General features: G+C 39.5%; 2 protein-coding genes across 3 annotated transcripts in view; both read right to left on the reverse strand.

Moving 5' to 3' along the window:
* The window catches only part of plch1 (phospholipase C, eta 1), an 81,745-nt gene extending 73,843 nt beyond the window's left edge, over positions 1 to 7,902 (reverse strand). For both annotated transcript variants that reach the window (XM_074642289.1, XM_074642287.1), the window contains exon 1: positions 5,477 to 7,902. The gene's annotated coding sequence lies outside the window, so the exon portion shown is untranslated. The remainder of the gene's footprint in view (positions 1 to 5,476) is intronic.
* A 129-nt stretch (positions 7,903 to 8,031) lies between these two features.
* Positions 8,032 to 13,166, reverse strand: c18h3orf33 (c18h3orf33 homolog (H. sapiens)). Its single transcript, XM_074642293.1, has 5 exons — positions 12,950 to 13,166; positions 11,855 to 11,914; positions 10,514 to 10,673; positions 8,709 to 8,869; positions 8,032 to 8,610 (listed from the first exon to the last, which is right to left on the reverse strand). The coding sequence occupies exons 1-5, from the start codon at positions 13,085 to 13,087 to the stop codon at positions 8,347 to 8,349; spliced, it is 783 nt and encodes a 260-aa protein (XP_074498394.1). The 5' UTR covers positions 13,088 to 13,166; the 3' UTR covers positions 8,032 to 8,346.
* Positions 13,167 to 14,608: the final 1,442 nt, after the last annotated feature.

Consider the following 14,608-nt stretch of genomic DNA (forward strand, 5'->3'; position numbering starts at 1 on the left):
TAAGGTTGGAAAAACGTTTGTGTTGCCTTCATGTTCTAATCACAGAAAGTCATCTGAGGCTTTCCTTCATAGTTATTAAACTCTGCCTCACCTTGTGCTTGCAACGCCTCTTAGCTGCTCTGAACTCACCGTAGAGCACGGCCCCTTGTGTCTTACTGCTTAATTACAGAATAATGTTTCTAAATTACTGTTTGTTTTCATAACAGAGTCCAAATTAGAGATAGGAGCCGGGCAGAGGTGGATGACTGGAGACACTGTTTGATCAGCTTTAATGGCATGTCAGGTCCTGATGCAGCTAGATTATATGAATCCACCATAAACGCTTAAATCACATGGCAAGACGAAGTTACCAGAACGTGCAAGTTGGTAAGCTTTATAAATACTGCACAAAGTTGCACAGCAAATGGCATCAGAAATCATACAGTGTCTATAATGGTGAGGCATCTACACTTAACATCTCATTCCATATTGCATTGGTCATTAGTATTTTTATGATACTGTCGCAAACATAAGAAGTGAAAATTGGAAACAATTGAACTAAACTACTACATATTTGCATACTGGGTTCGTATTCACCAGCAAAAGCCAAGTATGAGTATCCGAATATTATCAAATTAAAGGGATAGTTTGACATTTTGGGAAATGCGCTCATTCGCGCTCTTGCCAAGAGTTAGCTGAAAATATTGGTACCACTCACATATCTGTCCATTAAATATAAAGCTACACACCCAGCAGCTCGTTAGCTTAGCTTAGCATAGTGGAAACCGCACCAAAAGTTCACTATTTAACACGTTAATTCTGTTTTGTTTAATTGGTACAAAAACTGAAGTGTAAAAATGGCTCAATGTGGTTTTACAGACTGTAAAGTGCCAGACAATTTCTTGACCGGGAGCAGTGACTGCTTGAAGTCTTTTCATCATCATGATGTTGCCAGGCAACCAGGAGACAGCTTTTTTTGTTCGAATTAAACAAACAAGATATATGCTGAGCTGATATGAGCGTTAGAGGTGCTGGTATGGATTTAGTTACCTATGCACAGAGCCAGGCTAGCTGTTTGCTAGCGAATAAGCATATTTGCCAAAATGTCAAACTATTCCTTTAACAATAACAACAGGTTAATAAAAAACAGACATATGGTTGCAAAACCGGTGCAAACCACGTGAGTGTCGGTGCATGTTTAAGGTGAGTGTGTAAAATGACTCTCCTCTCCTGACTGTGTGTAACACTAGTAGCCTTCTCATCTATAAGAGGGCCCAAACCTCAGAGGATACAGTCTCTTTCCAGTCTATCAGGCTACTGGGAGAGAAAGCAGCTTAAAAATAAATGTTTCACTGCCAGACTGCCGGATGAGCCACTCTATCTCAGGCCCTGACAGGAAGTAGGTCGAGGATGGCCCCAAGTTAAAAGTTTTGTTGTCGTAGATATCTAAATCAAACAGATATAATACAATCTGAAACATGTGGATACAGCATTTTAGTACTTCCGCTTTTCCTGTCTGTCCAACATGTAAAACACACATTTTATCTGACAGGATAACAATCCGTTTCTGTTTTATACAGGCTGTGGAAGTCCATGCAGTGCTGAAAAAGAGATAGAGAGATAGAGATGCAGCCGATTTTGGTTCTTATCTAGCCATTGAATAACCATTGACGGTATAAATTGCACCCTTTGGCTACTGTTTTTTATTGCATATATAACTTTTGAGAGCAGGCATTTGGCGCTGCAATCAAACTATTTTATTAGAGGCAAAAATAATAAAAAATAAATAAAAATAACATGAATGTGGAAGCAGAAGCAGTTTGTGTTTCTTGACAAGACATCTGCTAAAATTATCTATATATATATATATTATATTAATTAATTAAATATGTTGCCCAGCCCTACATGGATGAGCTGTCCAGTATAAAATAGCACAAAAGTACCATTTTCAGTGATAGCTCAACAAATCCAAGTAATCTAAAGGGTTATCTTTGATATAACCTTTGTCATAACCTTGACTATCTGCTAAAGGGTTGGCTTGTTTGTTGGCAATTTGTCTGTCTGCCTGCTCATTTTCTTTGCCTCGTTGGACTTCACTGTAGCGATGTCTCCTTGTTCCCAGATCTCAGTATTTGACTTGGTCAGTACAACGTTACCATAACTGATCAAAATTGTGGACCAAGCTATGAACATAAGACCCAAGTTGTTATAAACCATAATTCTTTTTTAAGGGCTGTTTAGTATTCATCGCACATCAATCACAATCGGCCCTCATACATGCATGTATGTAACAATGGCCCTCTCATGGCACACTGACACAGCATCTGTCACCCCATATTGACACATGCCAAAGAGCACTCTATTTAGACATGAATAATGAGATACACAATGGTTGTTCTTTTTTATGTGACCAGCTGCCATAAATGCTGAGTGATGTGATTCAAATTTATTTTTAAATTTGTAACTGTCTCGGTAGTTACGGCTTTCTGTGAAGTACTGGCTTATATCCAACACAGTTATGTTGCATCCTATATATCTCCCTTCACTAAGTCAACTGGGATGGATGAGGATCCTAATGGCAGCCAGTCTGTAAACCACCTTGCTGTTCTACAAAGTCAATGAGTAGCTTGTAATGGCTTGTTAAGCCGTTATCAGAACAGAGAGTAAACAGTGTTGGTGTGCTGATGGCTAGACAGATCTAAACAACATGAGTGCTCCCTAACTCCCTAACTCATTGATATATAAAAGTATATAGGGTGTATAGGGGACTAGAGGTAAAAAAAACAAAAACAAAAAAACATCTTAATGTTCATTAATTAATGTGAGAATATTGTCATTTTGAAAAACTCTGATACAAACTTGTAAATAATTTAAAAAAATAAAGTTTCTGTTTCATATGTTAAGGTTGGTCAGACATTGCCTTTCTCATAGACTAACTCAGACTTGAAAGGGGCATGTTAAATATCTGTAATGTGTGGTGCATCACTTCAGTTTGTATTCCTGCTAACAGTTAATCAAACATAATTATTTGTTTATTGTCCATTTCTAGACTGTATAATATTAAATTTTTTATACTTAATAAGCTCACATTTTACTTCAGATTCAAGATAATCTATGGGAAATCATCACGTTCAAAACTCTAGAGATGCAATTGATCAATTAAACAGATTATTTTCATTATTTATTTTATATTTATTTATTGTTTGGTCGATTTTAATATCTGAAAATAGTGAAATGTCCACACAAAAAAAACAGCTTGTTTTTTCTGACTGACAGTTAAAAAAAACCAAAAATTCAATTCATAATTATGTATAACCAAAGAAACCTGCAAATCCTCACATTTGAGAAGCTGGAACAAGAGATTTTTGACAATTTTGTTCTGAAAATGATTTATTAGGCAATTAAGTGATTATAAAAATCATTTCAGCCCTACAAAAACAGCTATAATGTGTTTTCACTAGGATGAGAGGAAGGAAGAGGAAGTTGGAACATCTAAATTGTCAGGCCTGTGCTGTTTCAGGGAGCCTTTGACCTGATAAGGAAACAGAGCGAACCTTGAGTCAGCGAGGTTACTGAGGGGTCAGAGTTGTTACAGAGGGGCAGTGAGGCTATCTGAGGTTGTCAACAGACACTGGTTTAACATTACGGAGTCATAAAAGCAGTGCAAACTGAGGAATCTCCTCCGCAAAAGTGCAAAAGTGAAGCACCTAAGATAAAAGGTTTAGAGAAGAGAATCCTAAAGTGTCAGCATATTTTCTAGTACATCCTGAAATCATTAATTCAATCCAAAATATGCTATTGATCATCCATTTTGGGTGAAAATCCTGATGTCTCCAGAGCCGGAATATCAAGTATGCAGCGTGTTTTGAACACTTTAAGAGCTCAATCTTATATTAACCTTCATGTGTGCTGCTCTGTGTACGTGTGTGGTGCAACGTGTGTGTGGCGGAGTCGTCTTGCTTTACTGTGAAATAGAGGGGTAGGTACGGTAAGGTCATGAGTCAAACCCTCAGATCTATTTCAAGCAGAGACACCCCCTGATCTCTTCCTCCTGTTCCTATCCTTTACTTTTACTCTCGTATTTTAGACTCACTGACAAGAGAGAACTGGTCATTTTGATGTTTGTAAATGGATACGAGCAAGTGCGTGATTGGCCTCTGACATACAGTAGCACAAAGTGACAGCTTGTTCATTGCTTGCTTTTATACATGTGTCTTTTACACATGAATTCTCACACACACACATATATACATATGCATACCACACACACAATTTGGTTCATTCAATCCCGAAGTGTTCACCCTCCCTTCCTTTCCGCCAAAAAACTTCAATAATTCATGAGGGATCACAGCACCCACAAAGAGTCATGTTCCCACTCCTACAACTCTACACCAGCAAGCCGATACACTGTTCACAATACGTCAAGTCACATAACAAGGGAGTCACTTTATGGCTGATGCATTCCTGCACTCACACACACACACACACACAGCATTTACAGTGCATGTGGATGTGTGATGGAAAAGCTACTCAGTTGCTTACCAGAAAGTGTTTATTGTGAGAGCAGATGAAATCAAAAATCAGCTTCATCTGGAGAAAGTTCAAACTGCACATGAAAAGTGACTGAGTATGTACCTGAGGACTTTATGCCTGTATCAATTTACAAATACGCTTCACCAACTCCTGCCTGACAAAGACCCTCCTTGTATGAGATGTTGACAACACTGTAAAGGTCTATCATGGCCAGAGCAAAGATGGAGAGTTACCTTTTAGTGTGTGTTTTAAGGGTGTATTTCAGTCAGTGTCACACCAGCTCTCTGTCTCTTTAAATCTCTTTGTCTTTCACACCCGGGCAGCTACACACAACCACTCAAATCAAATCAAAAAATCCCCAAGGACCCTGCTCTCGGACGGGGGGAGTGCCCCATCTCTTTCTCTCTGGGATGGCTACCGGCTGAGTGTAAGAAAGGCCTTTGTTATGCTGTCCTGCTGCAAATCTCTGTTGTTAAAGCACAATGGGAAGGAGCAGCAAAATGTGAAACACATGGAGCAGAAAATGCTTTATCAATCACACGGATGAATTATTGATTCTAGTAGCAAACAAGCCAAAGTACATGACAAAAATATATATCAGATCAGGCAATTTGTGGTTGTCAAAATGATCAAAGAATAAGGAAATGAGCATGTGGCTTACCTGGAGTGGTACAATAAAGATAAGGATTGAAATGTGTTGAGTTTCTATATTACAGAGCCTGCTGTGTCCAGGCACACATGGTTTAACAGGTGCACATCTGCTTGGATACTGTACACAGTATCCTGCCAACAGTAAATTTAAAGTGACAGCTAACTGTGAGCAGATAGTCAGAAAAGTGCACTTAAGTTCCAAGCAGCAGGCTTATTTTAAGTTAGGAAAATGCACCCTGTGAGACATAATGTCACTGTTTTTCTCAAATAAATGTCTTCATGAATCACATCAAGCATCACAGGGTTTACTTACTTCTGTCACTTCAGTTCCAGATTTAGAAACCACGTTGTCAGCTTCCTCACAAAATCTTGCCACTTTCACCAGAACAGCAGTCCTTCAGGCTCTGGACGTCCATGGCACAGGGTGCAGGTGTGATATAATAAGTCAGTGATAGTTCCAGCAGTGTGGTTTCAAGGAGAGAGAGTGTGTCTAAACAACTTCACTGGTGTGGGCAAGTATCCACCACTACATCAAGCACAGTGCCTTTTCAAATGACTGCTACCAGTGTGGGACCAGTGGATTTGGGAAAACCTGGAGTGGATTTCTGGAGTGGACTACTTTTCCACAAGAGACTAAAGAGATGGATTATTACTCATTCATTCAATCCTTCCATTCAACACTAGGAACGAATAAAAGAGGAGAAAGACAAATTCAATTATATCAAAATTTAAGAACACTGACATAATCCTCCACAAGATTTCTATTAATTGGATGAAATGTTAATTATACTATATTTGACATTGTAAATATTTTGTTTTAATTTTCAGCAGCCATCATGTTGCCCAGTACTATTTAAAGGAACAGTGTGTAACATTTCAGGGGATCTATTAGCAGAAATGTAATATAATATTGATAACTATTTTTTCATTAGTGTATAATCACCTGAAACTAAGAATTGGTGTGTTTTCGTTACCTTAAAATGAGCCTTTCATATCTATATAGGGAGCGGGTCCTCTTCATAGAGTCCACCATGGTGCTCCGCCAAGTTTCTACAGTAACCCAGAATGGACAAACCAAACACTGGCTCTAGCGAGAGCCTTTTGCTTTTTTACGTTACCTGAAGGCCACCGTAGTGACAGGACACGCTTATGTTTAAACTGCGATAACGTGAGCAGCAGAGTGCAAAACCGTGGTACCGCCAGCCGCTGTCTGACTTCCGTTGCTCCTGAAGTAGTAGTTGAATGGAAGGATGGCCTCTGAGTGAGGAGAACGACGTTACCGCGGTTTTGCACTCGGCGGCTCACGTTACCGCAGTGTGAACGGAAGGGAACTCAGTTGGTTGCAATCTGCAACTACACCGTTAGATGCCACCAAATCCTACACACTGCACCTTTAAAAGATGATGAAAAATCAAGTGGTCCTAAATCCTCCCTTGAAGTTACAACAAATTTCTGAATTTTTAAAAGATCTTCTTGCTCCTTTGAATCACTAAATAGTTACTTCAAGATTAAAATTGGACAAATGGTGAGTAATGTACAAAATACAGTATGGCAGGTGACCATGCAGTACACTGATGCCCATATGTCTCCAGTGAAATGCTGACCATTGATTGCACTCAAAGAAGTTCCTACCTGCACAAATATTAAATAATCATTAGTTAAGACACTAATTATTACAATGACATCTTAAACATTTAAACCTCTCCCATGATCAGCACTGATTCTGTGTGATCCCTAGCTTCAGAAACTTTACTGTGCCTTCCCCCTTGCTGTCTGTCTCAGCCATGATTTCCCTCTCACCCCTCCCTCGGTGACAGTTCAAAGTCTGGCAGCAACAGCCATCAGCCTGAAATGCACCTTACAATTTAAACCGGCCCACCAATCACGAGCCTCTTTGGCAGTAACAGTCGCTAGTAACATTTGCACAACAAAAGAGAGCTGATTCATCAACCCCCCCTCGCCTCCCCTTTCCTTCACTCCCTTTCCCTTCCTCTGTGACTCCTCCTCTCCTGCCTTTGTGCTCGGACCCAAAATCCCCTTCTACCCCTGAGACCCTCCTCCCCTTTGCGCTAATCTCCTTGAGTCCATTGGATTGACTGCGTCGGTGCTACCTCTCACTGCACCAAGAGAGACCCCCTCACCCTGCACCCCACAGGACACACATCACAGTCTGGCTTCATTTGTAGGCCCTCCTCCTCCTCCTCCTCGGCCTTGCATGGATGAAGTATGGATAGCAACCATGGAAGCACAAGGTGTAATTTTGGCAAGTGGCCTTGTACTGCAAACAATAATGGCAATCATATGAGTGTAAATCCTGGACACACAGGAAATTTGCTTTGGGGCTTATTCTTCAGGAGGGTTTACATTCAAAATCAAATGTATTCATCTGTTGTGTGTTTTTCCATTCATTTCTACAATGATACCACATGAAATCAAGGGCAGTTTACAAGCTCAGCCTTGTTTCTGTTCCGTTTCAGTACTCAAATGTCCTGGTCACGTTACGGCTAAAAGGGCCCTCTCTGTGGGTACTTAAAGACTCACACACAACATGTAAGGCTCCCATGGGGTTTGAGGGCGGCCAATGTAGAGTTTAGCCTTTGCTTCGCTTTGTATTTCACATTTGGTGTTTCTATAGCAACGGTAAGAGGGACAAGTGGACTCCCCTCTCCATTTTGAGCACTATTAACATACCCCGCCCCCGTCTTGTGATTAGTGGGGTGTCCCCCACACACACACACACACACACACACACACACACACACACACACACACACACACACACACACACACACACACACACACACACCAACAGATCAGACTGTGCTTAGCTGTGGTCTAATGAGGTAAGTGAAAGCCAAGGGATTCAAATCAGGGATTGAGTTTTTTTAAACATTTCAAACTTCTGTGAAATACAGTAAAACTAAAACACAAACCATTGCAACAGGTGTAATGAGGAATTTAAAGTAAAAATTCAAGTTTTTTTTGTAATATCACAGAAATTGAACTGTTTTCAAAGCATTGATAAGCATATCTGTCATACATGACAGATCAGTGATGGATGGCACTTTTCATAACCTTTTAAACTCCCTTTGTGTCAATATATCAATTGGCAATAACAGGTAAACAGAATAAACAAAACCGATTGTGTGCTGTCACATATTAAACAATTATGTCTAGTAAAGATCAGTCACCAGTCCTCTTAAAGATCCTCCTCATCAGTCTGAATAAAGCGTTGTCCCAGACAGTCTTGGAGGTTCTCTCCCATAGGCTGTCCTGCTTCCACAGTCCCCGCCCCCTCCTCTCAGCCTTGACCTCTGCCCTGTGCAGCCGTTTGTGGAGACGCCAGTAGAGGCGAGAGTCTTGCAGGACCCCGACCAGGGGAGCGGTGCGAGCCAGACCGAGCTTGAGGACCTCTTCGTTCATACAGTAGCTCCACATCGACCCTTGCTGGAGAGATAGGGACATTACATCATGGACTATAAACTCCTATCAGTCTTAAATCAAGCATATAATTGTGAACCCCACACTTTGTCTCAGTTACGCACCCTGCTTTGAGACACCAAACAGTGTAGCATGTCGTCCTCTCGGCTGATAAGCTTTAGCCAGACTGTTTGGGCAGGAGCCAGGTTCTTCTGCAGCCATACCCTGCCCTCTGGAGTCAACTCCACTCCTGCAAGATGCACCAGCATCGGGGGCGTGCACACACCTAAAGAAGACATAAAAGAGCCATTTACTATACATGTTACAGTAAAGTATAGCTGACCTGTAGTTATGCACACTGTAAAATACTTATTATGATTTAGAGCTGGATGTTGTTTGATTATTTTTTTTATATTAGCGCTGATATGATACCTGAGTTTTGGTTCCGATACAAAAATTAAACCTTTTTTTAGGGCTGTCAAGCAAATAAAATATTTTATCGCGATTAATCGCAAATGAATCACATTTTTTAAGTGTTCAAAATGTACCTTCAAGGGAGATTCTTAATGCAAATGTATGTACTGTATATATATTTTTTATTGAAAATCAATTAACAACACAAAACAGTGACAAATATTGTCCAGAAACTTAGCATAAAAATAATATGTTCAAATCATAACATGGTAAACTGCAGCCCAACAGGCAACAACAGCTGTCAGTGTGTCAGTGTGCTGACTTGACTATGACTTGCCCCAAACTGCATGTGATTAACATAAAGTGGGCATGTCTGTAAAGGGGAGAATCGTGGGTACCCATAGAACCCATTTTCACTCACATATCTTGAGGTCAGAGGTCAAGGGACCCCTTTGGATATAGCCATAACAGGTTTTTTTTGCCAAAATGTAGCGCAAGTTTGGAGCGTTATTGACCCTCCTTCGTGACGAGCTAGTATGACCGCTACAACCTCCAAAACATCAATTGTCTTAATGCGTTAAAGAAATTAGTGGCGTTAAAAGGAATTTGCGTTAATGCGTTATTATCGCGTTAACTTTTTTTGTTACCTTACTTTGAGGAATAGAAATGTTTTTCTATCTTCTTTTTTTATTTAACAAAAAGGAAATGAACTTTCCAAATGTCAAATGTTGTCTAAACACAAGCAGCTGTACAAGAACTTTGCCTATATAAAATAGTCTTATATTGGAAAAGATTTGGCTTCATATCAGTAACTAACTAACTAAACAAGACCACAAATTTGACCAGACATTTGAAGCCAGCTTCCATGACAAGCAAGTTTGCAATACCGGTTGGTATGGACACATTTCAGTTGGTACCAAAAGAAACATTTTGAAGTGTTGAGATTCAATGTCGAGCCCTAATTGCGATAGACACTTTGTGAAAAATAGCAAACGCTGACTGACCACATCTATGAAAGAAACGGCAGGTAATTATATCTGTGTAACAGCCACAGTCCCAAACGATGGGTCTAACCAGCTTTAACAACGTGGGAGGTCAACTGGGACAAAGGCAATATTTGAAATAGCTCGACAAGAGCCAATCTGTTCATGCGAGTCCTTCACACACTGAAGTTGCTGATGGAGCACTCGATATAAAGCATAAGCTGCTTGATTTTATTGCTCAGTGAATACCATGATTTAATAACACAGCTAACAAGCTTACCTGTCACTCTCACTCATGAAAAATGATCAAAGTAAAAATGTCCCAATGACATATTTGGGTGTAACAAGATTTTTTTTTAAAAGATGAACCTGCAGTAAATTGTTATGCTGTTGATCTAACGAGACAAGATGTGATATGCTGATCATTTTAATTTGTCAGACTCCTGATGTGTAAGGAAGCATACACGCTGTCTAATGTGTGTGTGTCTGTGTGCATGCCTTAATGATTTCACTCAAAGGATACCCTACATTACCTTTGTGTTTCGACAGTAACGGAGAGAGGACTGGCAGATAAATTGGGACATGTTCCACTTCGAGTCCTCTCTCTGTGATTGAATGAACCTTCCCACGTAGACTGACGTTCCTCTCAATAAAACGAGCAGGGATCTCAGACGCAGCTTGAAATTTGGTGATCTGAGGAGGTGGAATGAGACATTTAATGACTCATTTGGGTAAAATGTATGAAAATGCATTTCATTAACATCCTACAAGTGTAATATTATAAGATGCTATGGGATTTGGAATTAAGTGGGTGAATAGAAGCTGATGGTCTGCAAGAATCTATACAGTTTCCACTTTACAGAGTAGTGTCAAAACCTGGAACAAAGTAGGGAGGCTATTATTGTGCAACAGAAAACGCACATTAAAGGGGAACTACGCCCATTTTCAAAATTCATACATGTTATTCCTATGGTCTAAAACAACCCAAAAATATTAGCAAACATGGACAACTCTCTTCCAAATCCAAAAACTAGAGTGCTAAAACTCAAACTTGTGATGTCATGGGGTATAAGATGTGGAACTGCTCTGTCCAACTAAATAGGGAGAGATGTTCTAGATGACACTGAGAGCACCCATGAATGTTCTGAGTATATGGGAACATTTTCTGTTTCACAACTGAGAAAACGACAATAGAATAAAGCTCAGTTGGGTGTAAAAAAGAAAACAAACTGTGGGTCAACGAAATCATTCTGTCATTCATTGTCTATGGAGCAGCTCCACACCTTATACCCTATGACACTTATGGTACATGTCCACAGGCTCCGTCCTTTCCACGCTTCCCATTCATTGTCTATGCAAGCAGCCGTGCAACGCATTCTGGTAGCGTGGCGGCGCGATTCGAGAAACGGACCATTACGTTGCCCGCTCCTCATTTGCATAAAGTTGAGGTCCAGGCTGCTTTATGCAAATCAGGGGCTTCCGGCGTATCTCGCCGCCTCTGGGAACTCCCTATAAACTTTTGAACTAAACATTGTTGATCTAAAATAAAGACAGATTTAGCAACTGCATGGCTTATTTCTCGCATTAAATGTTTTCAGAAACATTCATTTCGGCAAACTGTTTTCATGATATAAGAGAAGAAAGTTTCCAAACGAGCCGCCATGTTGGTTCCGCTTTGAAAGCTGGGAGCAGCAGCCCACGAGAGAAAGCGTTCGTCCAATCAGGTGCCTTGTGTCTAGTGGCAACCCATCAAGCGTCCAACGCTGGGAACCGAGGCGATCCCTCGCGATAAACAACGCCAAAAAAATGCAACTGTTAGCTGAGTCTGTAATTTGAGGGTCAATTTGCCCCAGTGTGTGCCTTTACTCTCTTACCAGTCTGATACTCCTTGCTATGACAATAACACCAGCAACTGCCAGTCCGGTGCTTATGTTCTGTGTGAGAGACAAGAGAGCAAAAGTGAGGGGTTTGGTGTTGACAGGATGACATGATACCATCAACCCAGCTGAGAAAGACTTTGACAGAGATAATAGTGACACACACAGGGACATTAAAACCCCCACTGGGAACAACTGGTGAAGCATGACAGGATATCTGATCAGTGTGGTGACACTTAAGCCTATAAGCCAAGTATACTTTTCTGTATACTTGTCAGTATGAGCCAAGTATACTTAGACTTTTCTATTCACTTGTCAGCACAGTATAAGCTATGTATACTTAGACTTTTCTGTATACTTGTCAGTATAAGTCAAGTATACTTACTTTTCTGTATACTTGTCAGTATAAGCCAAGTATACTTAGACTTTTCTGTTTACTTGTCAGTGTGAGCCAAGTATACTTAAACTTTTCTGTATATTTGTCAGTATAAGCCAAGTATACTTAGACTTTTCTGTTTACTTGTCAGTGTGAGCCAAGTATACTTAGACTTTTTGTTGTCAGTATGAGCCAAGTATACTTAAACTTTTCTGTATATTTGTCAGTATAAGCCAAGTATACTTAGATTTTTCTGTTGTCAGTATGAGCCAAGTATACTTAGACTTTGCTGTATACTTGTCAGTATAAGCCAAGTATACTTAAGACTTTTCTGTAGCCTACACTTGTCAGTATGAGCCAAATTTACTTATGTATACTTTTGTTAAGTATATCTCTGATAACAAAAAAAAGTGTACTGAAAGTATAGTCTCTTATTTTAGATTTAAAAGAAGTATACTAATAGCACACCTGAATAAACTTCTTTTTGATAAGGCTACAGAGGAGGGAATTAGTGAATGTTCTTTTTCTTAAAGTCCAGATATCTGATTTATTTGTGTCCTATTTTACCAATAGGCCCTACCACCTACCACCCACTGACAGATGCAGGTGGCTCACATACACTACTAAGGCAATGAATAAGTGACCATGTTGCACGTCCATGCCCGGCGTGCATCACCAGTCCAAATGCAGCTAGGCCACACAAAGGAGACTCCTACCCGCACAAGTGTTAAATTATCATCTGCGAACTGAGATATTAATGACACGATGTTAACAGACGACTGGCTCCCTGGATCTCTTTGTTGTCTGTCCGTCTGTGCCTCGTCAGTTTCTCTTTCTCTGGTAGTCTCCGGCATGTTGTTGACATTTTCTCTCGATGCATCCGGCAGCTCCGCCTCTATGGGAGGGACGAACAAGACACATTAACTGTGTAAAGTCTCCGCCCTGTGGTTTGGGTTGGATATGACAGGATGGCGTTGACGTGCGCCTGAATGCATTAAGTTATATGTTATTAAAAAACACACACACACAATTGCAATAATTTGCACTTTGAATGCCAAAGTTATTCTGCAGAAATTCTAATTTTAGCAACAAAAAAAATGTCATGCACATTGCATCATATGATCAACCTATTAGCCTAATAAATACCGGTGGGATCAGTGACGTCCCCATCTTTGTCTGCACAACTTGACCTAGATTATACTTCACCTGCAGTACCCTATAATATCAATGCACAAAACAAACAGACAATATCATTGTATTCTTGTTGATATTAATATTTATAATAATTCGTATTATGTGCAAAAAAGGACACATTTCCTCCCATTAATAAAACAAAAAAATGTGTTATAGCACATGTCACATGCAGCAGATGTTGTACCCTATAATGCAATGCACAAAACAAAAGGCCCAAAATACAATATCATTTTATTCTTGTTGATATTTATAATAATTCCTATCATGTGCAAAAAAATACACATTTCCTCCCATTAATAAAACAAAAAATCGCAGTTTGTCACATGCAGCAGATGTTGCTGCATGGTGAAAACATGTTTAGTAACAAGACAATATAATTTTATTCTTGTTGATATTCATATTTATAATAATTCGTATTATGTGCAAAAAAATACATATTTAATAAAACAAAAAATCTCAGTTTGTCACATGCAGCAGATGTTGCTGCACAGTGAAAACATGTTTAGTATAACAAGACATGCACTGAGGAGGGACCACTGCCTGACTGTATGACAGTTAGAACTTTTCACAATAACGTTTCACTCAAAGTTATTCTGCCAAATTCTCATTTTAGCAACAATAAAAACTTCATACACATTGCAGCATATGATCAAACCTATATTAGCCTAATAACTACCAGTGGGATCAGTGACGTCCCCATCTTTGTCTGCACAACTTGACCTAGATTATACTTCACCTGCCTATAATTCAATGCACAAAACAAAAATCCCCAGCCAGACAATATAATTTTATTCTTGTTGATATTCATATTTATGATAATTCGTACTATGTGCAAAAAAGACACATTTCCTCCCATTAATAAAACAAAAAATCTCAGTTTGTTATGCAGCAGATGTTGTTACAAACCCCAAAATACAATACAATTTTATTCTTGTTGATATTCATATTTATAATAATTCATATTATGTGCAAAAAAAACACATTTCCTCCAAATTAATAAAACAAAAAAATCTCACTTTGTTATGCAGCAGATGTTGCACAGTGGAAACATTTCTAATAACAAGACATCACTGAGGAGTGACAAAACAAAAATCCCCAGCCAGACAATATCATTTTATTCTTGTTGATATTCATATTTATGATAATTCGTACTATGTGCAAAAAAGACACATTTCCTCCCA

This window comes from Sebastes fasciatus, chromosome 7, assembly GCF_043250625.1.
Source record: "Sebastes fasciatus isolate fSebFas1 chromosome 7, fSebFas1.pri, whole genome shotgun sequence".
Lineage (NCBI taxonomy): Eukaryota > Metazoa > Chordata > Actinopteri > Perciformes > Sebastidae > Sebastes > Sebastes fasciatus.